Source organism: Leopardus geoffroyi, chromosome D2 (assembly GCF_018350155.1).
Source record: "Leopardus geoffroyi isolate Oge1 chromosome D2, O.geoffroyi_Oge1_pat1.0, whole genome shotgun sequence".
Lineage (NCBI taxonomy): Eukaryota > Metazoa > Chordata > Mammalia > Carnivora > Felidae > Leopardus > Leopardus geoffroyi.
This window is the reverse complement of record NC_059334.1, coordinates 56716977-56744882: the sequence shown is the minus strand read 5'-3', so window position 1 is coordinate 56744882 and position 27906 is coordinate 56716977. Positions and strand designations below refer to the sequence as shown.

The window sequence follows — 27906 nt, the reverse complement described above, 5'->3', positions numbered from 1 at the left end:
TGGCAGCTCCTGAGTCTGAGGGGAGTGTATTTGTGCAGAGACATCGGCACCAGAGTCACCACAGAGGTCTGAGAGATGTGGGCACTTCTGATCCTGCCACCCACGGTGTTGGCCTCAACCTCTGCTCTTGACTTCTGAAAGTACCCTCTGACCCTCTCCCCTTTTTTTCTTTCCCCCTCCCACCCAAAATGTCCTGGGACATCCCACCATCCACAGGAGACAGAAAGTAGCCCATACGCACAGGTAAACATGCAGGTGTCTTTGCTCAGTCATCTGACTTTAGTAGTAAACTTTTACCCATGCTACGAGTAGCTCTTTTCCTGGATAGTAAGTTTAGCTGAATAGAAAAGGCAAATTCAGGGAGACTGGGAAGGCCTACTCTGCTTCAAGTGTTTCCTTTACATTCTTCAGACTGATCAGATGCCACCAATGATGACAGCTGAGTCGGGAATCTACTTCTTTTAAAAGTGCACATACTCATGGGAGTCACAGCTGTCAGTTGTTCACCATCTAGTGTGAACTACTTTCCTCAACACTTGATTATTATCAGGAATCCTGGGGGGCTGGAAATACTGAGAAAAAAAAGGGTTGGAGAAGCAAATAGCCATGTAAGGGGAGGTACACTGAGTGGAGGAGGACAAGACGAGGTGCCTGAGGGGCTGAGAGGACAGAAGAATAAGGATTCTCCATCCTGGTTACACGTTGGAATGGGTAAAATGGGCGTTGAAAAGTCCTGGTGCCCAGGCTCTACCAATGAAATCAGAATCTCTGAGGTGAGGTCCAAGCATCAGTGGCTTTTTTTTTTTTTTAAAAAGAGAGCACAAGCGGGGGAGGGGCAGAGAGAGAAGGGGACAGAGGATCTGAAGCGGGTTCTGTGCTGACAATAGTCAGCCCGACTGGGGGGCTCGAACTCATGACCTGAGCCAAAGTAAGACGCTCAACCGACTGAGCCACCCAGGCACCCCCAAGCATCAGTAGTTTTTAAAGCTCCCCAGACTCTATTGTGCAGCCGAGTTTGAGGATTACTGCTCTGTCTAGTGCTTCACAACTTAAATGGACACAAGTCACCTTGTTAAATGCAGATTCTGATTCCATAGGTCTGGGAGGGGGTCTGAGATTCTGCATTTCTACCAAAGCCAATACCGCACATCTCTGGTCACACTGTGAGTGGTAAAGCTGTAGTTTTTATTACTTATTCTCCAATCTGGCTTTGTTCTCAGACAATGACAGATGAAAAATAGGAAACACTGGCTGTGCTGATCCGCCCAAGCCGTCCAGTGCAGAGTCTGATAAGCCTGAGTTGGAGCACCAGGTTAGCCTGGAGGCCTCGGGCTCTCCAAGCTGGAGTCAGATCTGGGATGTTACTGGCTCCTGGCTCCATGCTCAGTACAGGCACTGAAAGCAGTGATCAGCAAGCTCAAGAGGGTATATGGTACGTTTGTGTGGCTGGCATTCCGTGGTGGTGTGGCTCTGCCCACATGTGGCCTGGGTGCTGGCCAGTCTCCTCACATAAGTATGTCTTTCTCCAGGAGGCAGGCAGAGGGCAGGTGTATCCTTCCTAACAGCTGTGTGGTCATTATTGTCAGGAGGCTAGAGACTCACAGACACGCAATGTGACAGGTGCAGTGATGGAAACAGCAGAGGGTTTTGTGACACATGGAAGAGAGGGTAGGTGGTGAGGAGAGTAGAAACGGACATGGTGAAAGGGGAGTCTGGAGACAACATTTGGCTTTTCTTCCCAGGGCCTATGGCCCTTCCCACCTAACACTGACCCAGTTCAGGTCCTTTGCTCTTTGCTGTAGGACAGGGTCCTCAGAAGAATAACAGCTGGGTGGGTGGGGATGGGGGGGGTCACAGACAGGGGGCCTTACACCCTTATCATGACAGTCCCTGAGAGGGACCTGTTTTTTAATGTCAGAATGTCACAGACCCCCTCCCAAATGCTAGTTTGACATTGAGTAGCCTAAATGATCATCAAATGTTTACTGAATCCAACCTCTTTGTTAGGCATGCAGTAAACAGACACAGGCCTTGCCTCATAGAATGCATGATTTAGTTCAGGAGATAAACATTAAATAATTGGGTGACTAACCAATTGACTTAAAACTATGGTAAGTGCTGGGGCACCTGGGTGGTTCAGTTGGTTAAGCATTCAGCTTCGACTCAGGTCATGATCTCATGGTTCGTGGATTCGAGCCCCACATCAGGCTCTGTGCTGACAGCTCAGAGCCTGGAACCTGCTTTGGATTCTGTGTCTTCCTCTCTCTCTGCCCCTCCCCTGCTCATTTTCTGTCCCTCAAAAATGAATAAACATTAAAAAAAGAGACTATGGCAAGTGCTAAGAAGAGAAAAGCAATGGCGGGGGGAAAGAGTGGTGCCTGGGTGGTTCAGTCGGTTGAGCGTCCGACTCTTGATTTTGGCTCGGGTCATGAGCTCATAGGTTTGTGGGTTCAAGCCCTGCATCAGGCTCTGCGCTGACAGTGTGGAGCCTGCATGGGATTCTCTCTCTCCCTTCTCTCTCTACCATTCCCCTGCTTGCTCTCTCTCTGTCTCTCTCTCTCTCTCTCTCTCAATATAAATAAATAAACTTAAAAAAAAAAAAGCCTGGGTACAGTTACGTGATAACTGAGAAAACATATCCTGTTATGAATCCAGTAGTACGTTTAATTGCATCTGTATCTTATCACAACAGCATCTACACCCATGTGGGAGAGACAAGGAGAAGAGCAATCAGTAACAGTTGTGCCCACTTACTAGGCTTTAAACTGCCAACCCACCTGCCCACTCTTTGTGGCACTTTTCTGAGATAATGTGTCTTAACTGTGCCCATTTTCTAGACACGGAAAAGAAACCACAGAGAGGGGAAGCCCACGGTCTTACATAACTCTCAGCCGGGCTGCAGACAGTGCTAGGGGTGCATGAGCATGCCCAGATGTTGCAACAGCTGTGTGGCCCTCAAGGCTCCGTAGCTCACAGGTGGGGGACCCCTGGTCTGGAGCGTTAAAGGGATGAGGCAGGACAGCGGAGTTTCTAGCGGCACCGGCCATTCCTGGGGGAGCAGGGCTGTTGGAGCCAGCTTCCCAGAAGCTGGACAGTGTTTCCATCTCTTCTGGAGAATCAGAAATTGGACCAACTTGGGTGCTAAAATGAAAGCTCCTCAACCTGAATATCAGTTTCTAGTTTTCACACGTGGTCAGAGCCCCCCGGCCTTCTGTCTGTCTCACCCAGAAGCTGGCCACAGCCACCAAACCAGGAGGTTATGATGCCCTCTCTATTCCAAGCTTTGCAGCCTAGCCTCATTTCTGCACCTAGGTGAAGACTGGGGGCGGGAGTCCTAGCAGTCACTCATTCTGCTGGGGGATCTTGGGTCGTGGCCCTGGGAGGGGGCGGCGGATACCAGAGGCTCTGAGAAACCAGTGGCTGATGACTTTGATCCTCCCTCCAGCCTGCCCACACCAAGACCACTTTATTCTCAGGGACTCAGAGACATTCCTATCTGTACTGACTTGTGGCTGAAGCCTCTCGCCACAGGATTCCAAAGTTCACCTCTTTGTCTTTCAGACATAAGAAGGTTTGGAAGGAGTGACAGTTTCTGAGATACTGGTAAGAATCCAGGTACAAGAAGTCTCTGGACAATGCTCATCCCAGTCAGGGGCCGACACTCTCTTCTTCCCACAGAATGTCAGCTCAGGGAAAATACTTGAACCTCATGCCATTTTTTTAATGGCATATGTCTAAAACTTACTACAGAATCATCTCAGTTCTAAAACAGAGGGTCCTGAACGTAATTTAACCTTTTTTTTTTGATGACTCAGTGTCAACATTATGAATGTTCGTTATCATACTCTGCTTTTTAGATTTTCACCTCCTTTCCCCGAGTTCATCTATCAGATGTCACTGCTGACACGTATATGCTTCTAGATGCCTCCCCACCCACCTGCCTATCACTTTGATGATTCTAATGTGCTGAGCCAGTGTAGCATAATGGGCTAGCTGCAGTCAGAAAGCCTGGGAAAGCTGCTATGCCTCAATTACATTTTCTGGAAAATAGGTATGGTGAGAATTTTTTTTAAAAATTAAAAAAAAATTAATGGTGAGAATTATTTAACTGATTTTATTTTTTATTTATAAATTTTTAAAGTTTATTTATTTTGAGAGAGACAGAGACAGCACAAGTGGGGGAGGGACAGAGAGAGAGGGAGAGAGAGAATCCCAAGCAGGCTCTGTAGAGCCTGATGCAAGGCTTTCACCCATGAAACCATGAGATCATGACCTGAGCTGAAACCAAGGGTCGAACACTTAACTGACTGAGCCACTCAGGTGCCCCTAATCGACTTTGTTTCTTTTTTTAGAGCAGTTATAGGTTTACAGCAAAATTGAATGGAAAACACAGACAGTTCCCATATACTTCCTCCCCTCTGTACATGCACAAAGTCCCCCACTGTCAACATCCACACCAGAGTGGTGGCGCTATTTATCTTAGAAGACTGTTTTAAGGATGAAATGAAATAATGTATGTAAAACATATAAAATACCTAGCACAGTGCCAGGCACATAATAAATGTGTTTAATATATGTAGTTATCACCATCTTCATCAATTATAATTGTGTATTATACAAGAGTCAGTGATGATCATTAAGGTCCTAAGGATTAAAGTAAGTGGCTTTGGTGGGAGGATCTGGGCAAGGGTATTTGGGGCACAGGCACTTTTCAGCACCTCTCTGTGCTTGGGTCTGTGTCCAGGCAATGGGAGGTCTGACTTATGGAGAAATGGGGCAGGATCAAATTTCACTCCTATCTGGAAGTAGCTTAATGGTATGGATTGTGCTCAGTACATGCCTCTCCTAAAAGTCTAAGAATTGGACCTTTGCAACTCATAATGGTGCTCACCTGGCCCTCTGTGTGCATGCTATAAGCTGGACTCCCTGTGGGCTTTTGGGAAATAAAGCTGAATAGACAAGGTCTAGTGTGTGGGTCAGATGGGTAAGGTTGAAGGTGGGTAGGATCCAAAATATGTCTTTAGCTAAAACAAAACAAAACAAAACAAAAAACAAACAAAATATGTCTTTGGCTCTGACCAGAAGAGCCTCCAAGATGGTTCAGGACCACGGACAGCCCCTCCAGGCACGTGGTCCTCGAGCTCCTGGGCTTTCCCACTGTGGCCACTTGCAGATCACACTCAGCCAATTTGACACCATTCTTGCCCTGTAACTTGGCAGGGCTCTGTTTTTCTGCCTCCTTGGGGAGTGTCTCATGCCCTCTGGGCATCCCTCTGTATCTATGTGGAGGGGACATTAAGAGTGGCAGATGTGCCGGGGAGGCTGACCTCTCTCTTGCCATTCCAATCCTTCAACTCCTCTGAGCAACTCCAGAGACCAAGATTTACAGTGCCTGGACTGCAGTGCAAGAGATGGGGAGACAATAGGTGTTGTCTTAGATTAAAAAAAAAAGTCCCATTTTCTCTTGGAGGTCAGGAAATAGAGTACTGGTAATGCCCCAGGGGCTCAGTGATGCTCTCTTGGCTTCCTTGGTGGACTGGCAGATGGCTCCTGCCACAGGCTTCAGTCAGATATCTATTCTGGCATTAGCTGCCCTCACATTGGTTATAGCTCCCCTCTTCTCCTGGGGAAGCTCAGACTGGCAATTTCATCATTTGCACCGAGTGGAGCCCCCTCCCCCAGCACAGCCTGGATTCTACTTGCCCAGCCTTGTGGCCCTACCCTTGGATCTCTCCCTTCCCAAACCACATTGAACCTTGCCCATCCAACTCCCAGGTCTTTCTTTTTTTTTTTTCAACGTTTATTTATTTTTGGGACAGAGAGAGACAGAGCATGAACGGGGGAGGGGCAGAGAGAGAGGGAGACACAGAATCAGAAACAGGCTCCAGGCTCTGAGCCATCAGCCCAGAGCCTGACGCGGGGCTCAAACTCCCGGACCGTGAGATCGTGACCTGGCCGAAGTTGGACGCTTAACCGACTGCGCCACCCAGGCGCCCCCAACTCCCAGGTCTTTATTCCCTTGGGGGGAACCCAAGGAGTCTGACCCTTAGAGTTTTGGTGAGCTTAACCGAGGAAAACAACACAGATGAAGGGTGAGACTGCATGCCATGCAATGTGTGTATCCCTCAAAAGATTCTAAATTCCCCCTTGGGTTGGGCCAGTCTAGTGGAGAGCAGTGTGTTTGATAGAGTGGGGCTGGTCCGTCTGCAGAATGGCTTCTCCTGAGCTCTCGTACCCAGCCATGAGTGTGAATAATTGCCCTGTGAAACACGTTGCTATGTCAGAAGCAGACCAATTTAAACCAAATGTCATTTTGCTAAAAGCCAATTTGCCAAAAGTCAATTCACTGAATGGCCAATTTGTCAAATGACCAATTCATCACATTGACTTACTTCCTTTAACTGTTTAGTGTGAGTTGACTCGTTTGCATTTTGTCTTTATTAGAATATTTGAAGGGCTGTTCCATTTGTCTCTGCCCCTGCTCCTGGTGTTTGAACTAGGGTGGAACTACCCCTCATCTCTTCCTGTGACTGCAGAGCAGGGAGCTAGGGCAGGGACAACCCAACTGATTCTAAAAGGCCAATGTGAAGACAAATGGGGAGCTACCCAACAAAGCCAAATTGGTAAAGGAAACAATGAAATTGACCCTTTGGAGAGTTGGCTGATCTGTGACTTGGCTTCTGGGGAAGTGACTCAGAAGGGAGTGACCTACCATAGTTGGGCCACCTTTGGAGATGCCGATGACAGTCTTGCTTTTCCATCCTTTGGGCACCTCTTTATGGGGACTGGTGGGAGGCTTCCTTGTTTGGTTTTAGAACAGGGAAAGGCCACACCTCTCTCAAGCCTGTTTTCATCTGTGGTCTTCATAAATTACGTAGCACATCAGTCTCCACATTCCCCTAGGTTGGGAGAAGCCAGGGCACATTTATATATGAGCAGACGCAAAGGCTTTTGAAGAGTGTGTTTCTCTTTCTTATTTTATATTTCTACCTCTTTCTTCCTTCCTTCCTTCCTTCCTTCCTTCCTTCCTTCCTTCCTTCCTTCCTTCCTTCCTTCCTTCCTCTTCTGGTTTCTGTTACCTTACTCCATTTAATAATGTATCCTTAAAACTACCTTAATTCCTTCTTGAAACAGGCAGAAAAAGAATCTAGACTTGTTCTGAAGGCTGTTTTGTTGGCCCCTTTCCCCCACTCCTTCCCTGGATTCCCTGAGATCTTCACCCCTCCAGCACCAGCATCTCAGCTCACCCGCTTGACCTTGAGGTGTCATCCCGGAGCAGGGCACAGCCCCCTCTCTCTAGGAAGACATGGAACTGAGACATGCATTACTGCATTAGAGACAGACGCCCTCCTTCCCCAGGAGATGCAGCATCTTCACCCAGCACAAAATTCTCGCGTGCCCACAGTGCCTGCTTTCCCACCTCCTTACTTGTTTAAAGTTGGTCTCTGGTCCCTCATCACTTTGGGGTGGGCATTCTTCCCACCACACTGCCCTCTGTGCAGTTTCCCCTCAGCCCACATATTTCCCAACCACTTAGAATTGTGAGCCTCGATTCTTCTGGAATTTGTCACTTTGGAAGATTTTCTTCCCCATTTGCCTCCTCCAGTGAGGGATCAGGGAGGCGGGGTACTGGTGTTTGTTACATGTCTACAAAGCACCTGGCATGGGAATCAGTGCTTCACATGTTATTTTACAATCTTTTCACTGAAGAATAACATACATACAAAAAAGTGCAACTGTCTGTGTGTTACATCTTTCATATATATTACTCACTGAATTTTCACAAAGCAAACACACCCATGTGCCCAGCATGGTGGGCCACCAGACCAAGAAGTAAAAATACCATGAGCACCCAGAAAACTTCCTGTACCTCCTTCTGGTCTTTAATTCTCCCCACTCCCTCCAGGGTAACTATGATCCTGGCTTCTTCTTCTTCTTTTTTTTTAAATGTTTATTCATCTTTGAAAGAGAGAGAGACAGAGTGTGAGCAGGGAAGGGACAGAGAGACACACACACACACAGAATCTGAAGCAGGCTCCAGGCTCTGAGCTGTCAGCCCAGAGCTTGATGCAGGGCTCAAACCCACAAACTGGGAACTGCGAGATCACGCCCTGAGCCAAAGTCGGACGCTCAGCCAACTGAGCCACCCAGGCACCTCCGTGATTCTGACTTCTAATAGCAAAGATTAGTTCCGCCTGTTTTGTGCTTTGTATAAAAGGCATGTATGGTTTGTCATCCTCACCACAACTAAACAAGAGGGAGCTGTGATTAACCCCCCTTCACACATGAGCAACTAGACTCGGATAGGTTGAGTAACTTGCCAAGGAGCACACAGGCAATAAATGGTGGTAGAACCTGGAGTCAAACTTAGGGTTGTCTGGCTCCAAAGCTCACGTTCTTTCTTCTATATCTTGATTCTTCCTCCTGCTGCACCACCCCACCCCCACCACCGTGTGTCAGGTCTGGGAGTCTCTGAAGTTGTTGGTTCTAACAGCCCGTAGGTGTCCAGGATAAGATCAGTAGAACAGCAGGCACTTCCTTGGGGCCCAGTGTGGTGGTTGAGTATAGGGAAGGTCTTGCCCTGGTACCCAGAGTAAGAGAGGCCTGCATTCCCCCCACCTGTTCCCCCCACCCCCTCTACCCTATGGCCATTACTGTGTTCTTGCCATGGTACCTGGGACCTGTGCCTACTGGTTCTGTTTCTTGTCCCCCCCCCCCCACTCCCCCACCCTCAAGCTGTTCCCTCTTGAATGGGACTCCAGCCTCTCAGCAGCTTTTCCTTGGAAGGGCTCTGAGGTTGCTTTGGAGGGGTGTGTGCCTCTCATCTGATATCTCTGTTGTGGGAATCGATTACAGTGATGTTCAGTAGCTGCATAACAAACAGCCCGGTTTGAGGAGGAAATGTTACCCAGGCTGGTTTTATGGTGCAGCCATCCAGGGCTGCTTAATGTCTCTTCCTAATGAGGTTTCTGCAACATTAACTCTGCAGGGCTGGGGCAGGGGGCGGGGGGGGGGGGGGGCAGCCGCAGGAGGGTGTGTGGCTTCAGGGCAGTATGGTGGGCAGGGGAGGGAGGGCATCGCTCCAGCTGACAGCATCTGACATGCCCTGTCGGGACCAGCCCATGTCTCCTGCAAAGCTCAAACCCCGCCATCATGGTGTCAGCCTTTAAAGCCACCTACAGGAGTTTGGATGTCAGGAGTTCCCTGAGAAAAGCCTGGGTATATGCAACGCTTTTTGAACTCTCAGGAGCTCACAGAGCATGTGTGAGCTTTAATTCTATGAATCTTATAACCACCTTAGGACAGGAAGAGGAGGTGAGGGAGAGGGGACAGAGCTGGATCGCCCAGCAAGAATTACTAGGGGTTTGGAGCCTTACCAGTAGTACCGGTTGATTGTCACCGACTGTGCACCAGATACTCTTCTGGATACTTTCACATACTTTTATTTACTCTTCTTACAAGCTCATGTTCCAGATGAGGAAACTGAGGTGCAACGAGGTTTACTTTTCAACCCAGGTTTGCTGGCTCTCCTCCCAGAGTGGCTACTGTGTGGCCAGCTCCTCACTGTCACTGAGGCCCCCTCTGGGGATCCTGGCTTCTCTGCTGGCCCTGCCATTGGCTGGCTTGATTCTGCTGATCAGGAGAGCAGAGGAGAGGGGGTCAGGAGGGCATAAGGATTAGCAAGGGGAACTGGCCACTTAGAGGGCAGTTGAGGAGCAGGCAAAGACAGCTCCCTCAGTCTTTCCTTTGTTCTGACAACATCGGGGGTGGGGGGGGGTGGGGGGAGGTTGGCCCAGGTCAGAGGAAACTAGCGTGCCCCACCTCACTAGAGTGCCCCTTGACATTACACTCTGGTCACTTCTGCACTGTCCTCTTTCCTTCTGTCAAAACTTGACTCCTGGAGATGACGAAACAAGTTCATCCACATCAAGATCAGCCCCTGATAAACACAGATTGTGTCTCCTGGGAGTGCCTGAGATTTATGAGCAGACAAAGCCCTGATCCCTACATTGAGGTCGGAGCCTGAGGCAGCATGGTTCAGGTCCTTGCCACCAAATGCCTTTAAAGAAACCCCCTTGAACATCACCAAGAGGCAGGGGCACACACACGCAGCCCCCCACAAGGTGAATCTGGGGCACCTGAATGTTGTCCATGGGCTTGGGAGAGCAAACAGAGACGGGTAATTGCAGAACTAATTCCCTCCCGGGTGGGAGGGGTAGAGGTGGAGGCAAGATTGAAGGACAGGCAGAGACAAGAGAGGGGTGATCCTCCCAGATCCCAGCAGCACCTCAGAGCGAGGTGGGCACCGGGTATCCCACCCAGGAGGCACTGCCAACCTCTTCCCTGAGGGCGCCTCCTGCAGTGGGGACCTGGGGTGCAGAGTCTCCCTGGAGCAGTGACCCCTGGCCTCCTTGCAGTCTCACGTGCTGATTACTACCACAGCCTGGTTCTCAGCAAAGCCCTCAGACAATATCCCTCCCTCCCCCCCCAACCCCCGCCCACCCCCAAGGAATTGGAGCTGGTGCCTCCGCCCCTTCATTGAAATGCTGGCTGGGAGCAGGGAACACAACCCCATTTAGCCCTAGCGGGGGACAGGGAAACATTTTAAACTCCACTCGGTCAGATGCGGGGCTTCTCAAACTTTAATATGCATATGAATCAACTGGGTGTCTTGCTAAAATGCAGATTCTGATTCAGTAAGCGGGGCCAGAAAGTCCACACTTAGAACGATTCCCAGGTGGCTCCACTATTGCCAGCCGGCCCAGGGGCCGGAGGCATGGGTGCTGGGTCACCCACTGTGGGATGGGGGGGTACTCCCTAATAGCAGCGGCGTGAGCCACCCCACCCCCATGCTGGGCCGCCACACTCTGCGACTGAACCCTCCTGACCTCGACCTCTCTGGGAGGGCAGTGTTGTTGGAAGGGGAGACTGAGGAGCTGGGGAACCAACTGCAGGTCTTGACCCAGGTCACCAAGCGGGCCGGGGGCAGAGCTGGCCTCCAGTCTCAGCCTCCTGATTCCCACTCCCGGATCTTCCAGCCCTGACCGCCCATCCCCACCCCCACCCCAGCCCTCCCTACAGGGGCCCGTAAGGACCATTATAAAATGCAAGTGGTGACAGCCTCAGTGCAGCCCCACAAGCCTGCGATCATTCCCACCTCACGGACAAGGAGGTTCCAGGGTCCCCATGGTGGGTTTGTGGCCGGTTTTGCTCCTGGGCCTGAGTCCTTATCGGACAGTCTCACAACAAGAAAGATCGGGTGAGGGGGCCTGAAACAGGACGCCCTAGTTCCCTCCCACTAGGCCCGGGCTCAGGATAACCAGTCAGGCTGCTAGCGCAAGGGGACAGGCCAGACTGCCTGGAGCCTCCCTCCGTGTGGCCTGAGAGGCAGACAGAGCAGGCCCTGTTGGGGCCTGCGGTGGGGTTGGCGAGCTGGTGGCAGGAGCCCGGAGCCGAGTCTGGCCTGGGCTGGTGCCCAGCAGTCCCCGGCTGGGCCCCCCACTGATCCCCTCAGAGGCCAGTCTGCCAGCAGGGTCCAATCTGGTTAGAGCGTGAAGGGGGATTAGCAGCAGGAACATGGGGTCCCGACCTCGGCTTCCCAGGCCCTGCTTCCCCCAGCCCTGGCAGAGGCTGCAGGAGCAGGAGCCCCTGGGATTGTGCCCAAGTCAGGGCGTGGGCCTGGCCGCCCCCTTCTTTTCATGGAAAGGGGCCTGGCTGGGGTCTTCGGGGGGTGTTCCCAGACCTGGGGGCTGCTGCAGTTGGCAGCGGCTTGCCTCTCAGGGCCCTTGATCTTGGGTGGTGGGGTTCAGACCGCGAGGATCTTTGCCTCAGGGACCCTTAACTGGAGCTCCCCAGGGTGGACTCTTAGGGACTCCAGCTCCCTCTCTTCCTTGTGGGCTCCCAGGAGAGTCACCCTTGTCCAGCGCCACCAGAACCTCCATGCTCGTGCTGCTGGTGCCACCTCAGAACCGCGTGGACTCGTTCAGTTACGGAGGTTCCGTAAGGATGTGTGAGGGGAAGGGCAGGGTTGATGATAAAACAACGACAACAAGGGCTTCGCCAGCGCTTCCTTCCCCTTTCAGAGCCTCATCTTGTAGGGCCTGCTGCTGCCCAGTTAGGCAGAGTGGGTACGGGGGTACCCAGTGCACGAGTGAGGGGCTCGTGTCTCGCAAAGACGAGGCAGAGCCAGCCCGTCCAGCTCCAAGCCCCTGGCCTCCCCTCTCTGCTGCACAGCCTGGCCTCTCTCCTTGTTTTGGCCAGGAAAGCGCAGAGGGATTGGAGCAAAACAAAGACGTGGATCCACATTAGTTCAATTCAGTAAAAAATTACTGAGTCCCCACAATGTGCTGGGTCTGGGATAGCAGAGGGGAGCAAGAGAGACAGTACTATGTTTTGTTTTTGTTTTTGTTAAGAATCAGGAACATGTCTGTATTTATTTTTAAGGTTTATTTATTTATTTTTGAGAGAGAGAGAGACAGAGTGAGAGAGAGAGAAGACAGAGAGTCCCAAGCAGGGTCTGAGTTACCAGCGCAGAGCCCAATGCAGGGCTCAAACTCACAAACTGCGAGATCATGACCTGAGCTAAAATCAAGGGTCAGATGCTAAACTGACTGAGCCACCCAGGCACCCTTAAAAGAGACTCGAGTATGGTCTGGGAAAAAAAGAGACAGAGAGAGAGAGAGGGAGAGAGAGAGATTATGGTCTGGAGGGGGAGATGGATGTTAACCAAAAATTAGTACTAATTACATTCAGTATAGCAATATTTCATTATAAACCTGAATTGGTGCCAGGAAGGAAAAGCACGGGGTCCTGAGAACCTGAAGCAGAAGGAACAGTCAGGGGAAGTGTCTGTAGACTGAGATGTGAAGGACAAATAGGCGTTTACTGGGTGAAGACTAGAGGGCAGCAGTTATAGCAAGTGTAAAGGTCCTGTGGCAGGAGGGATCTGAAGAACTGAAGGTACGGCAGCATAAGTGGAGTGATAGGCAGGACTGAGAACATACAGTGCCTGTCACATCAGGTCCTGCAAAGTAGGTGCCACTTCTCATGCCCAATTTTGCATATGAGAAAACAGGCCAGAAAGTTTAAGTGACTTGCCCAAGACCACATGATTTAAGTGGGTAAGCCAGGATTTATTGAACCCATCTCTGTTATGACACTCTGCTGTGGGCTTTCTCTTCTACACCCTGGCCTCTCAGTGTGTACTTCCTGGACCAGCAGCCTCTGTATTCCTGGGGAGCTTGTCAAGGTCCAAGACCTCATCCTCACCCTTAGAATTTGTCCCCGGGCCTGTATTTATCTCCCCAGTCTGTCCCTCGTCTGGCTGCTGCATCCTTATTCTGGGAATCTGCTTTTCACTGTCCTGCCTGGGACTTCCTTCTGAGCCCCCATCCGCCCCATGGCTCTGTGCCCTCCGCTTCCCCTGGCCAGGGTCAGGCCACCAGGTGCTCCCAGTTTCGGTTTGTCTTTCCAGCTCCAGCACCCTCCCTCTTCCAGGATGGACTCTCTCAGTGTATCTCGTTTTGCCCTGACACACCCAGGCCACACTCACTTCAGGGCCTGTGACAAGGTCACCATAGGATGGTGGTGCAAAACTGAAAGATGTAGGTGGTGCCTTTGGGACTGCATGCCAACCTAGTGAAAATGGAGATGCGAAACATTACTTCACAGGGGTTTGGGAAAGACAAGACAATTGTTGACCAGATAGGAGGTCAACTGGGGCAAAAAAAAAAAAAAAAAAAAAAAAAAAGAATAGCTTTGTTTGGGTTTCTGCAGTGGTGGAGAAGGCATCGCGTCCAGGGAAGGCTTCTTGTGCCCCCTAGCGAGCAAACTGGAAACTACAGTCAGAACCTTAGGAAAGAGACTGGCCAACTGTGTTTGAGGGACAAAAGCCAGCTTTCTTAAATGTTGCTAAATGAAGGTACTAGGACAGAAGCTTAAATACATGAACTCCTCCTCTCCAAACCCGCGTGGTAGGTATTTTTATCTCCATTTTGCAAACAGGGATGGTGAAGCGGGCAGGTCCATAACTTCCGGGATCCCTGGCTATGATGGTAGAAGCAGGAATTGAATCTGGATCCTTCTCCTTGCACAGTTCAAGCTCTTTCCACCCCCTCCTGTGCTGCCAGCATCCTGCATTTTCCTCAGGCTTCCAAAGCTCACCCATTTTCCTCTGGTCTAGAGGCTGGCTTCTTCCCAGGTCTTAAGTTCAGTTTCCTTTCCTCATTTTAATAGTGTGGGCTGCTCCGTCCTGTGGGCTGGCCCTGGCTGGCTCCACACCCACCCCTGGACCCTTACCTCATGGATGGGCTCCTGATGTCAAATCTCCTGCCTGCCTGGGGGCAACATCTTTCCTCTGTAAGCTTTGGGGCCCCAGAGCATTGCCTAAAAGGCCGTTGGATCAGAGCCTCTCCCCTCTTCCGTCTAACCTGTCGCATCTGGCCTGCAAGGCTTTTTCCTGCAGACACATTTCCAGCACCTTCCACTCCAGGCAAACCTAACTACTCCTGGGTTGCTCCAGGCTCTACTCCACCTCTTGCCTTTGCACACACTCTTTCTGCCCTTCTTTCCCCACTTAGCTCCTGCTGTGAGTCCTTATAGAATTGCATTTCCTGAACTGTACTGTGATACAATTATAAGACACACTTGAAACCCATTTATTTTAAGGATCTAGTGTTATTGATTAGGCCACACTGTCATTTTTCATAAAGATCCCTGGAGAATTCTTGTCTCCTCTTAATACCCCAAACAACTACACTCCTGAGAAACCGGTCCTTTTAAATTTATACACATATTGGGAATGCTGTTACCAGACCGGTTTCCCCCATGTACGTCAGCTCTCAAAAAGCCTAGACCTCACGCTTTGCCCTGGACCTGATATCGTGGGTGATATTGTGCTGCATTCTTGGTGCCCGCCATTGATTTTTCTTCTCTTTGCCCCACTTTTCACTCTTGCTTTCTTGCTGTTTTGTAAAGCCCTATAAGCAGCCTTAAAGCCTTTCTGGAACAAGGTTGGCTTAAATCAATAAACTAATCGATACAGATAAAAAACCTCCCTTGCAGGGTTGTGGAGAGGATTAGACGGAATAATGGATGTGAGTTGCTGGCCCAGAATTCCCTCCCAGGCCTGGCTGAAGGGTGAGCTGCCAGCTGGGGCCAACAGGACTGTCCTGCTGGAGGTCCACGCCTCCTGTGCGCCCTCTTGTCTTCCTGAGTCTGTAGAAGTCTCCAGGCCGCTGCCTCTCCCTGCTCTTGTCTTGCCCTCACAGTTTCTGTAGGTGGCTGGGTGGTCCCGGTGTGGGGTCTTGAATGAGATTGCACTCACGATGTTGGCTGGGGCTGTGTCTTAGTCTGTTTGGGCTACTGTACCAGAAACACCATAGGTTGGGTCGTTTATAAACAAGAAATATTTATTTCTCACAGTGCTAGACGTTGGGGAGTGCAGGAGCATGGTGCCAGCAGACTGGTGTTGGGTGAGGCCCCATGTCCTGGCTCACAGACTTCTGGGCTCACAGCTGTGTCCTCCGGCGGCAGGAGGGAGCTCCCTCAGACCTCCTTTATGGGGCCTTTCATCACACTCACCAGGGCTCCACCTTCATGACCTAAGCACTCCCGAAGGCCCCACTTCCTAACACCGGCACATTGGGCAGTGGGATTTCAGTGTCTGAATCCTGAGGGCGGCGTGTGGACCATAGCCGGCTGCAGAGTCAGGAAGTGACTGAGGCCGGAGAATCTGTTTCCTTGATGACTGACTGACGTTGCTGGCAGCCGGTGCTGGCTATTGGCAGGAGGCCTCCGTTCCTCCCCATGTGGGACTCTCGGGAGAGCTGCTTGAGTGTCCTTGACGTGGCGGCTGGCTTCTCCCAGAGAGAGTGATGAGAGAGAAGTCCTGTGACTGTGACCCCCTGAGCGCTGGCAGTCTTTTGTTTACTTGTGTGGCCTGTACAGCCCTTGCTCCCAATTCTTTTGTTTACTGTGCTGCCCGGTGTCAGCGTCTACCTAAGAAGAGGTAGAGGTCAAGGTCACAGGGTGTATCACCTGCACTCTATTATGTGCAGCAATTACTTGCATAACAGGAACTGGGCAGGGGACAGAGCTATGTAGGCAAGGAAGAGGTGATAATAGGATTAGGCAGATGAGTAAAGGCTGAAGTGCTCCCCTCTCCTCTCAAGATGGAGGGGCCGGTGGGAATTGCCGAGAAAGGGGAAAGTGGGGCGGGTAGCATGGATGGGGAGGCCAGGGGCGGTTCTGGGGCAGCTTAAGTCAGTGGGGCACAGAGAATGTCTCCAGGAACACAGACAGACTAAACGGGGGCCAGAGATGCACACTGACAACTGAGATCAAAGACTCTGGGAAGAGGGAAGACTGGCACGTGGGGTGGGGGAAGGAGAGGAAGGTGGGCCCAAGCGTCACCCCAGACCCACTGCCACCTGCCGGCAGGTGGATGTGGGCGAAACAACTGCTGCATGGAGGGATGGAGACAGCCAGTTATGGTGAAGCGGAGCACAAGCTGTGATGGGGGATTGTATGTAGTTTTGGAGGAGAGAAGTGTCTGTGCCACAGGCTTGAGATGCCTTCCTTCAAGGGGAGAGAGAACAGGGAATGGGAGGTGTTGATGGCAATGAAGCCCCTCCAGAGCACAGATGCCTGGGGCCAGTTAGGGGGCTGGGGGACAGGAGAGGCTGGGGTTTGGAGGGGAGGGAGCTCACACTCTATGCAGGGGGACAGGGTTGGTGGGGACAGTCCTTGCCAGGCTCATATCCACACTTTGCACACAAGGACACTGCAACTCAGGCAGGAAAGGGGCTGACTGACAGATACACAGCCAGGGAGCTGGGATCTGAAGGGCCCATGCATTCTACTGTCACGCTTCTGTTTACTGTCTCAGCAGGAAAACCCAGATGGAGTGGTGGTGGCCCTCATAGCCCAGGGACTGTGTGCTGGGGGGCTGGCAGTGAACCATAAGGGCTGTGGGGTGAATGGCTGAAAGGAAGGCTATGGTCAAAGCCCTGTGGGGCTGGCCCAGAGGGAGCTGGGGGTCTGTGGAGCTGTCTAGCATTGGATCCCATGTTGTGGACCCTGAGGGCACATCTGATGCAGGGCTCTCCTGTAAACCACCTGGGTCCCCATCCTGGTTTAACCTTGGGCAGATTGCTTCACTTCTTGGAGCTCAGGCCCCTCCTCTGCAAAATAGGGGAGGACATCCATTCCCCCACTTCCAGTGCCTGCTCCTAGGGCAGCTGTGTGAGGGGTGGCTCTGAGAGGGACCTTGCCTGCCTGGGCTCAGATTCTGGAGCCATCACTCACCAGCTGTGTTCCCTTGAATTTTTCAAAGCCTCCTTTTTATCTTTTGGAAAAGGGGGATGGTGATAGTATTTTCCCCGTGGTGAGTGCAAGGTCAAATGGGTTCCTGTATGTGACATATTAGGCTATGCTGGCCTGGGGGACATGCTTGGAACACAGTGGCTGTTGATGCCACTGCTGTGGTGAGGGAAAAACTGCCCTGCAAAGGCAGTAGTAAGGATGTTGTAAAAGTCTGTGGTAAGGATGCTGAGAGAGGAAGGGAGAGGCTGGTGGACAGGTGCCAGAGGCCCTATTTGCCAGCAGAGCTGGAGGAAGTGTCCAGAAGCTGGTCTGGGAACTTGCAGAGGCCGGGGATTTGCAGAGTCCCTGCAAGTCCGCCTCCCCTACATCAGGGCATTGATAATGGGGAAACGGCAAAGTCCTTGGTGACCTCTGCCATCCAAGCTGCAGGGCAGGGATACAGCACTGTGGCCCCCCGCCAGCATGAGAAGCAGGTTCAGGGGCCAGACTCCGGTGTGGGTTCAGGCTCTTAGAGTCGGCTCTGCTGATGGCAGGCTCTGAGCACAGGATCTGGAGTCAGACCTGGCCTGGATTTCGTGACCTGAATCTGCCACATGCTGGCTGGGTTACCAGTGGTGCCTTCCTCCCGAGCCTTGTTCCTCCTCAGCAAAACAGAGAGTGAGTTGTGCGTACCACAGGCCCCAGGGTGGCGGTGGGCTTATTAAGAAGCCCTCCTTGGCTTGCTCCTTTACAGCCCTGGCTGATGCCGTGGGGGCTGAGCTGACCTCCCTGGGATCTGGCAGAGGAGTAGGTCACGGCCACCCCAAGCTTGTCTCTCCAGCTGCAACCCCCTCTCTGCAGAGATGGGAGGCGATTGGGGGCAAAGCTCCTTCCAGGGCAGGGAGCTTCTCTCCAGCTCTGTCATTCATTCATTCATTCATTCATTCATTCAACAAACACTTGCCTTACTGAGCACTGTCTTGGGTGCTGGAGCACTCTCTGGCCATCCTTACCTCCCTGACCCATCAGGCACTCTGGAGAAGGGCACTCTGGAGAAGTCTCCTCTGATCGTGTTTTTCTCCCTCTGGCTTTATCTTCTCAGGGACCTGAGTGAGAACACCATCCAGGCCATCCCCAGGAAAGCTTTTCGTGGAGCTACAGACCTCAAAAATTTGTGAGTCCAGGCCTGGGAGGGACAAGGGTGGAGGGGCTGGAGGGCCACCCCTGCAGCATCCTGTGCATCTCCCCTAGCCCTGTGGTCCAGGCAGACAAGGAGCTGGTGTGGGCTCTGAGATGACTGACAGTCTTCTGGAACAATCTGGGGTCGAAGGAAACAGGCAGCCTTTGGGGACTGGGTAGAAGGGAGTGTCATGGACTGTGGGTGCTTAGGTGAGGTCCATTTAAATGGCACAGCCTCTATGCTCTTGCCCTTCAGCAGATTGAGAGAGCTGGGTTTGAATCTTCTCTTCCAGGTACATATTGTGTAAGTGGTTGCAAGTCAGTTAACTTCTCCCATTTACCTCACAGGCTTATTCTGAAGTTTAAACGAGACATGGAAATAAATACACTCTGTCAAGTGCTATTTAAATGTAATGGTTTAGGGGCACCTGGGTGGCTCAGTCGGTTCAATGTCCAACTCTTGATTTCGGCTCAGGTCATGATCTCACGGTTTGTGGGTTCAAGCCCCACGCTGGGCTCTTTGCTGACCGTGCAGATCCTGCTTGGGATTCTGTCTCTCTCCCCCTCTCTCTGCCCCTCCCCTGCTTGAACTCTCTCACAAAATAAATAAATACACTGAAAAAAAAAAAAAAGAAAATCTTAAAAACAAATAAATGTGACGGTTTATTCCTACTACTCAAATTTGTTCTGGTCTAGGCGTCCCACCTCCCTGAGCTCTGACTGCAGCAGGGATGGCAGGTGCCCGGCCTGTGTCTTGCTCCCTGACCCCATGTTTGTAGTAGACAGCGGAGCATGGCATTCTTTCCCAGGGGACCCAAGTCATAGCTCCGGTTTATTCCAAAGGCAGCATTCCAGGCGGCCACGGCTAGTCGGCCTCGCTTGGCACGCAGGGTGAAATCTGTTTGCCAGCGCTGGCTGCCGTTGCTCCAGGGAGAGGCTGTCTCATTTTCTAGCTGCCAGCACCCTCTAGGTGGTCTCCACAGTGGGGGCACAGACGCCTGCTCCCCAGAGCCTATGCCGACTTAGGTGAAGGAATACAATGCAACTTTTATGTAGATGTGTTGTTTTAACTAAATCAGAAAGAATTGAAACTTTTATTAGTACGGTAAAACCTGGGTTTGTGACAAATGCATTCTGGAAACATGCTTGTAATCCAAAGCGCTTGGGCATCAGAGCGAATTTCAAGAACTGTCGGTCAGCTGTGATCACATGGCGTTAGCCGTCACGTACTGCTTGTATCGCAAGACATCGCTCGTTTGCCAAATCACAATTTACCAGAAATGTTTGCTCGTCTTGCGGAACACTCGCAAAACAAGTTACTCGCAATCCAAGGTTTTACTGTAGTTGCTATTTGGATGAACGCACGTGTACTGAATGAGTGGGGCCAGGCCTCTTTTTTTTTGTTTGTTTTTTTTGTTTAACTAATGAGTGTTTGATCAAAACACATGGACAGACACCCCTGCTCTAGGCAACATGCATTCCGGTACAACTTTCCTTTGCTCCACAGACAGCTGGACAAGAACCAGATTAGCTGCATCGAGGAAGGGGCCTTCCGGGCTCTGCGGGGGCTGGAGGTGCTGTAAGTAGAACGTGGGAAGGGCAGCAGAGGCCGCAGAGCCTTGCTAACGCAGGAGCGGAGGCCCAGGCAGCTGGGGCTGGGCCAGGAGCAGCACAGGAGGTGTCCCGGGACACCCCGGGAGGCAGTGCTAGGCCCAGGGCAGAGGCCATGCTCTCTGCTGCCCTAGAACCCGCCGCCCAGGATGGGGGTGGGGCACATGCTCACAGCATCGTACCTGCGGCGGGTGACCCAGGCTTACCCTGCTCGCATGGAGCCCAGGGAAGTGTCTGTGTCTTCCAGGACTTTCTGACACATGAAGCAGGAATGACTCCCTGTCTCCCTCTATGAAACCCCACCCTGGGGGTTTCAAACTGGCTTAAGCCTGTGGGCAGCTTTTCCCTCTCCCTGGAGTCCGTGGCTGCTGCCTGTTAGCCTCTGGCCCACTCTGGGCTATCCCTGAGGGTGGCTCCGTGTCACAAGCTCTTCGGCGGGTGAGGCCTCCGGGGTCCAGCCCGTGGATCTGGGTGTGAGAGTCTGTGTGCTTGTTAGAGAGCAGTCCTGTCCCTCCTTCGCACGTAACTTCCTGCTGCGTAGATGCCGACTGACTCTGCTTTCCCCCGGTCAGGACCCTGAACAACAACAACATCACCACCATCCCCGTGTCCAGCTTCAACCACATGCCCAAGCTGCGGACCTTGTGAGTCAGCTCAGGGGCAGCCTAGAGCCCGGCGGGCGAGCACAGGCTGGGGCCCCGCGTGGTGGGGAAGAGGGCAAAGGCTTCCACAGGCAGGAGAAAGAGCTCCTTCTCTGCATTCTCAGTGGTCATCCCAGGCTGGGAGTGTCAGAGCCATCCCAGGCTGGGAGGGAAGTGAGCTAAAATGGAAGGATGTCGAATGTCTTATATTTGGTTTCAACTTAGAAAACAAGTGCTTTGTTTTTGTGTTTGAGAATGAGGTATGCGATTCTGGGCAGTGGGTCTGTGTGAGCTCAGTGAGATGAATTGTTGGCTGGTCACACTGCAGCCAGCGGCTGCCCCTGAGAGAGCTGGGGGGGCGGGGAGGGGCAGCAGCCAAAGGAGGTGTCCGCCCCGCTGCAGGTAATCCCCATCGGTGTTCCTGCTGTTCGGCTGGGGGCTGGAGGCCCAGGGAGGTGGGTTGTGAGCTGCCCTGTCTCCCTGCAGCCGCCTGCACTCCAACCACCTCTTCTGTGACTGCCACCTGGCCTGGCTCTCCCAGTGGCTGAGGCAGCGGCCAACCATCGGGCTCTTCACCCAGTGCTCGGGCCCCGCCAGCCTGCGTGGCCTCAATGTAGCCGAGGTCCAGAAGAGTGAGTTCAGCTGCTCAGGTGGGTGCAGGCCCTTGACTGCCCATCACCTGCCTCCCGTTACCCCCACATCTCATTCCCTCCCCCCAACATCTCATTCCCTCCCATTACCTCCTGTCACCATGCACTAACATCTGGCCCACCCATGACCTCTCTTTGCTCATCACTTCCTTTTTCTACTCATCACCTACTGTCCTTATCCACCACTGCCTGGACCACTCACATCTCCGGTCCTTACCCATTATCTCCTATTCCCATCCATCACTTCCTGCCCCCACCCATCTCCCCCTCCTGCCCCATCCCTTATGTCCTGTTCTCACCCATCACAAAAACATCATGTCCAAGAATATTCAAGACAGCTTCTTTTCATAATAGCCCAGAGTTGGAGACAACCCAAATGTCCACCAGCAAGAGAATGGATTAACTATGATATATCCATGTAATAGATTACTGCTCAGCAGTGACAAGGAACAAACCATGGATACGCACAACGACATGGGCAAATCTCACAGATTTTATATTGAGCGAAAGAAGCCGGACACAAAAAGGACCTGCTCTCTGATTTCATTTATGTCAAGTCCACAAATAAGCAGAACAGATCTTTAGAGACAGGTCTCAGAATAGTGGTAACTTGGACAAGGGGCATGGGGAACCCTTCTTAGATGACAGAAATGTTCTATGTCTGGGGACGGTTCTGTGGGTGTATCCATAAATAGAAATTCAGCCGGATCTCCACTTAAGATGGTGCACTTTAAATGTCATACTTCAGTTTAGAAAGTTTATACCAGTCGGTAGGCTTTATCCTGATTTTCCCACCTATCAGCTGTGTGATTTTCCACAAACTAATAACTATCAAGGGCTCAGTTTTCCCACCTGTAAAATGGCCACGATAACATCACACTCCTCATGGATTCAGCAGTAGCATTAAATGAGTTACCATGTGTGTTAACATCGTTGCATGTGGCACAGAGCGAGTGCCCCATGGACATAGTCCTTGTCATTCTCTGGTGACCAATGAGGAGACTCAAAGTGTTGAGTGACGTGGACTAGAACCTGGAGCTTCGGAATTTAGGCCAGGATTTCCTAGCGTGTGAATCACACTCTCATGCAGCGCAGTTAGATCCAGATTCAAGTTCAGCAAACATCCAGCAAGTACCTGCCATGTGCCAGGCACCCACAGAATCACATGGTAGTCCCTGGTGATCTCCTCTGGTTCATCCTCAGTCAGAAAAACACATGTGCTCTGTATAATAATGCTGTATCTGGGGTGGGAGGTGTTGACATGGGACACCCCCAGATCACAGCCCACTGCTTCCTCAGGCCAAGGAGAAGCGGGCCGAGTGCCTTCCTGCACCCTGTCCTCCGGCTCCTGCCCGGCCATGTGTACCTGCAGCAATGGCATTGTGGACTGTCGTGGCAAAGGCCTCACTGCCATCCCCGCCAACCTGCCTGAGAGCATGACAGAGATGTGAGTACAGGGCAGGGAGGGTGCTGGGGCACAGGTGCTCGGGCTGGCCCGGCTCTGGCGGTCCAGGGAGGAGAGGGAGCAGGGTTCTACTGCAGGGCTTGCCTGAGGCCCCTCTGTACAAATGGAGGAGATACAGTTAGCCTCAGCTGGGCTGAGCCCTTTGCCCAAAGCTGGACAGCTCTAGAAGGCTGGGGAAGGGGTGATTCTCTGTGGTCCATTGTCCAGCCCAGCTGAGTCCACTGCAGTCGGTTTCTTAGTATTAGCCTGATTTATGGGCCCCTTGCAGCCACCAAAGCCTGAGATAATGGGCTCAAATACAGCAGCGTACCTTTCCCCTGTTTGTGCCAGCCCATCTACTCCAGACAGAGGATGGGAACAGGGGCAAAGGGCCCTGTTTGGGCAGGTGATCCCAGCAGGCAACAGTCAGGACTGGGGTAACCTGACCCTGGGCTTCCTCTGTGTTCTCTCTCTGCAGCCGCCTGGAGCTCAATGGGATCAAGTCCATCCCTCCCGGAGCCTTCTCTCCCTACAGAAAACTGCGGAGGATGTGAGTACCTCGCGCTGCTTCCTGGGGGTCAGCTTGGGGCAGGAGGAAAAGCCTGGAGCAGGCAGCCACAGACACGGGGCAGGTCTTGACTCTACCTGCCCAGGTCATCTGTGACATGTGGATGGTAGTGCTGTGACCTCGTCATAGGGTTGTCATGAGGCCTAAATGGGGTGTTGAGCCTGAGTCTGGCACATGACTAGAGCTGACTGTCACCCTCCTATTTCAGCAGGGGCACTACTAGGACGTGAGAGGGGGTGTAGGGGAAACTGGGATGCGGGGTAAAGCTTTATCAAGAAAGGAGACCAAGGCTGGACTTCCTGGCCTGAGCATGACTCTCTCACGGCACGGGGAAATAGGGGCCGGGGCATTTCAGGTGGATAGGAGAACTGGCCCCTCATTTTCCTAATGTCAAAGAAATGTCTGCCCTCCCATGGCATCTGGGAGGAGGGGCCGAGCAGGGCTTGGTGGCCACCGCGGGATTCAGCCATCTTCCCTCCTGCGCACTTTGCAGAGACCTGAGCAACAACCAGATTGCAGAGATCGCTCCCGATGCCTTCCAGGGCCTCCGCTCCCTGAACTCGCTGTGAGTAGCAGTGCAAGTCTGCCAGGGTCCAGGGAGCCCCCCCGCCCCTGTGCTGTGGCCACTCTGATGGGCCCTGGAGGGGGATGCTGTGCCCAGCTCCCCCTTCCTCTCTGGTGGACGCTCTGCAACTGGGAAGGGGTGGAGGGAATCCAGGGCTGAGTGCCTGGAAAAGCCAGGCCGAGCTGTTGCCCCTGGCAACTCTGATGCTCTTTCTGCCATGAAGGGGATTTTCCCAGCATCCTTTGCTACAGTCTTCTGACTTGGCCCAGGCTTCCTGTTGGCCCCCTCCCCCCCCACAGAGGCCCAGCACTCTATGCTCCTAAACCTTCCCCAGCTCACATGTAAGGGCAGCCACTCCCAGCTCCAGTTGTGACAACTGTCACACCTTGTATCTTTCCTCCCAAATGTGCTCTGATCCCAGGTTGCGGTGGGTGATGTGAAAAAAGCGTTTTCCTCCACTTCTGTCCATTTTCCTTCCCTGGAGGGTTTATTGTGTGTGTGTGTGGGGGGGGGAGGGATGGGGGTGGGAGTGAAGGTGGGGGTGGGGTCCATCAATCTACAAAATGTCATGCAGCTTCAAAAACGTTACTTCATCTCTCCTTTTCCCAGTGCCCTTGCTTGTACCCCAAGTTCACCAAGTCTCTTGCTGTTGGAGGTCTATACAGAGAGTGCACTGTAGTTGGGCGAGTTCCCCATTGGTAGGGGTCTTTTGTTACTCTTAAGAGTTAGTGTTTCTGCTTGTCCTTGGCAGCAATGGACACATGCCTTGTATAGATTAGGGGCCTGAGAAGTGAGATAGGATGGAACTCCCCCTTAGGAAGTGCATGAGGCTGCCAGCTCAGTGCTTCTCTGTGAGTGCTTCTCTTGGAGTAGAGTCTGAGCTAGTGGGTGGGACTGTTTGTGAATGGCACCCTGTAAGTTGTGCAGTATACAACCTACACAGCTGTACCTGACAGCCTGGTGATGAGTCTCTATCATTGGCTGAGGAGATCAGAATCTGGAGGTGACCTGCCAAAATGCAATAACATTTAAGTAGGTTCCTGTTGCTCGTGGGTACCTGGTCAAAGCCATCTCCCCACCATCTGGGAACTTTTGTGCTGATGTTGTGTTAACGGACCTCATTGACAGCATCCATCTTGGCAGACCCTGACCTTGTCTCCCTGCTTCAGCCCCTGTCCCCTCCACTCTGTTCTCCACCGAGCATATTGAGGGATCTTTCCAAATGCAAATCTGATCATGTCTCAGAGGCTTCCTGGTGCTGGCTGGGTAAAATCCAAGCTATTATTCCATTTGTTTCCCCTGAGCCACACTGAACACCCCCCCAGGGGGAGGGGCAACCTGGACCCCACCATAGGGCCTTTGCTTCTGCCATGCCCTCCTTCAGGAAGGATCTTGAAGCCGTGTATGAAGAGACCACATATACTGTTTTTACTCAGCCTGAATCGTTTACAGGGGTGGCTTATGGGGGCTGCTTGTGATATTGGGCAAGTTCCCAAGCCCCGCTGGTACTTCATCCTCTGCCCCAACCCATTCTTGCCTGCATGGCTTTTTTGAACCTTTGCTTTTTTTTTTGTATCATACACCAGAATTCCTGCTCAACACAGAGAACTCAGGTATGACACCCACTCGTGCCCCACCGCCCAGATCTCAGTTCGGCTAAACTGATCTCTTTCTTTCTGGGGTGTTTTCTGTTGCTTGACGTCAGAGCTCATTCCACACGTGCCATCTGGCCTTCCTGTTCTTTTTCCTATAATCCTCTGAAAATATGTTAATTATCCTGCTCATAGGATTTTCTCCTCCTTGAACCTTTTAGATCCAGGGCCGGGTTAATTTCCCATGAAGTTCCCCAGAGGGCCCCTTTGCAGGCTTCTGGGGGTTCCATGTGTGAGGCAGAGAGCGGGTTATTGGGGGGCTGCTCCTACAGTAGCGGGGGATCACTGCTGCCTCTAGCCCATAGGGTACCTTTTGCAAACGACAAATGGGGAACCCTTTAGGAACATACCTTACTGCCACCTGCTGGCAACTTGTTACAACAAACTGACACCACCACGCTGTGCCCTGTGAATGGCTTAGCAGTGGTGCTGTTGTGTGGGCGTGACTGGCAGAGCCCTGTCCCTCCTGGTGGGCTGTCCTCTTACTCTCTCTTTCTGCTGCCTTTTGTCTCCAGGGTCCTGTATGGGAACAAGATCACAGACCTCCCCCGGGGTGTGTTTGGAGGCCTGTACACCCTACAGCTCCTGTAAGGACCCATCTGCAGGTGTCCTTGGGTGGCGCCCAGGGAGGGGGCTAGTATTCCTCTGGCTTCTCAGACTAGCCTTGTCAGCCTCTTTGGGGGTGTGGGACTCGTTGGGGCAAGGAGCTTGGATGATGGCAGAGCTAGGGGTGCCATGGGGGACTCTGGGACTCTGGCAAGGCCAGAGAGGGAGGGGGGCCAGGTTCAGAGCCGATCACAGGACGCCTGAGCTGAGAGGCTCCCGCGATGCAGCCTGTGTTCCCAAGGAGGTCAGCATGGCTGGGGACAGACTTGACTCCTGCAAGGGGACATCCAGACCCAGCTCAGCCTCCTTCAACCATGAGAGTTCAGGCAAGGGTTCTCTCCCAGAATCTGAGAGGCACGGAACCTAAATGCTCCATCTCAGATACTTGGAAACCCGGCAGACTCTGGAAAGGAGGGGAGCCCCCAAAATGCCTTTGGGAGGAGGCCTGACCACTGTGCTCTCTGCTTCCCAAGAACCCCATGAGCACTTGTAGCAGTTGCTTGAAAGGGAGAGGAGCAGTGGAACAGGATGATCCCTCGCTTAGAGAGGGCAGTCGGACTTCGGCTTCCTGTATGGAGTGGACATGAGAGGGCCAGACCCCCTGCACCTGCTCCTGTGCTCTTCTCCCCGAGACAACGCATGCTTCGTGCCGGGAGGTGCCCAGGGCGTGTTGATGCAGCTGGATCCGCACCTCTCCCCTCACCAGCTGGCCCTGGTCTGCCCACAGGCTCTTGAACGCCAACAAGATCAACTGTGTCCGGCCCGATGCCTTCCAGGATCTGCAGAACCTCTCGCTCCTCTCCCTGTATGACAACAAGATCCAGAGTCTCGCCAAGGGCACCTTCACCTCCCTTCGGGCCATCCAGACCCTGTGAGTGCCCTCTTGCCCTCCTCCCCTCGGTCCCTGTACCTGCAGGAAGACTTAGGGGGAGGCGACAGCCCTCCAGGGACAGGCAGCTGTCTTGCCCTGTGCCTTTTGCTCACCAGGATGGCCTCTCACAGAGGAAAGAGCACAGATTTGGGATTGGATAGTCCTGGGTCCAAATCTCAGCTATGCCTCTTATTAGCTGTGTGACTCTAGGCAACTTAATTTACCTTCTCTGGGTTTCAGCTCACTCATTCATAAAATGAGGATACTATTTTCTTCAGGAGTTGTTATGAGATAAAAGGGGATGTTTGTACAGAACTTAATTCATTGTAAATGCTCCTTAAATGCTGGCTGTAATTAATAATAATAATAATAATATCAATTCTAAGACATCCGTTGTTTCTACATTAACAGCTCTAAGCTGGGATGAATATTACAATCAATGGCATGTCATTTAATTGGCAGAATTTTTTTTTTAACGTTCATTCATTATTGAAAGACAGAGAAAGACAGAGCATGAGTATGGGAGGGGCAGAGAGAGGAGGAGACACAGAATCCGAAGCAGGCTCCAGGCTCTGAGCTGTTAGCACAGAGCCTGATGCGGGGCTCGAACTCATAAACTGTGAGATCATGACCCGAGCTGAAGTCAGATGCTTAACCGACTGAGCCACCCAGGTGCCCCTAATTGGCAGGATTTTGTTCTTTTCTGCTAATACATAAAATAACAGAGCATCTTGCAACTGATAATATCTTAAACCAGATGAAATATGGTAATAGCAATGATGGCTATAAATTAAAAATTAGAGAGGAACAACCCT

The 27906-nt window shown here is 52.1% G+C and overlaps 1 protein-coding gene across 1 annotated transcript in view; it reads left to right on the top strand.

The window, feature by feature from the left end:
• SLIT1 (slit guidance ligand 1) overlaps positions 1–27906 on the top strand; it is a 174302-nt gene that overhangs the window by 97947 nt on the left and 48449 nt on the right. The window contains exons 5-13 of the mRNA XM_045438409.1: positions 18407–18478; positions 19991–20062; positions 20667–20738; positions 21222–21385; positions 22685–22832; positions 23308–23379; positions 23891–23962; positions 26130–26201; positions 26948–27091. Coding sequence (XP_045294365.1) covers positions 18407–18478; positions 19991–20062; positions 20667–20738; positions 21222–21385; positions 22685–22832; positions 23308–23379; positions 23891–23962; positions 26130–26201; positions 26948–27091 — 888 coding nt within the window. The remainder of the gene's footprint in view (positions 1–18406; positions 18479–19990; positions 20063–20666; positions 20739–21221; positions 21386–22684; positions 22833–23307; positions 23380–23890; positions 23963–26129; positions 26202–26947; positions 27092–27906) is intronic.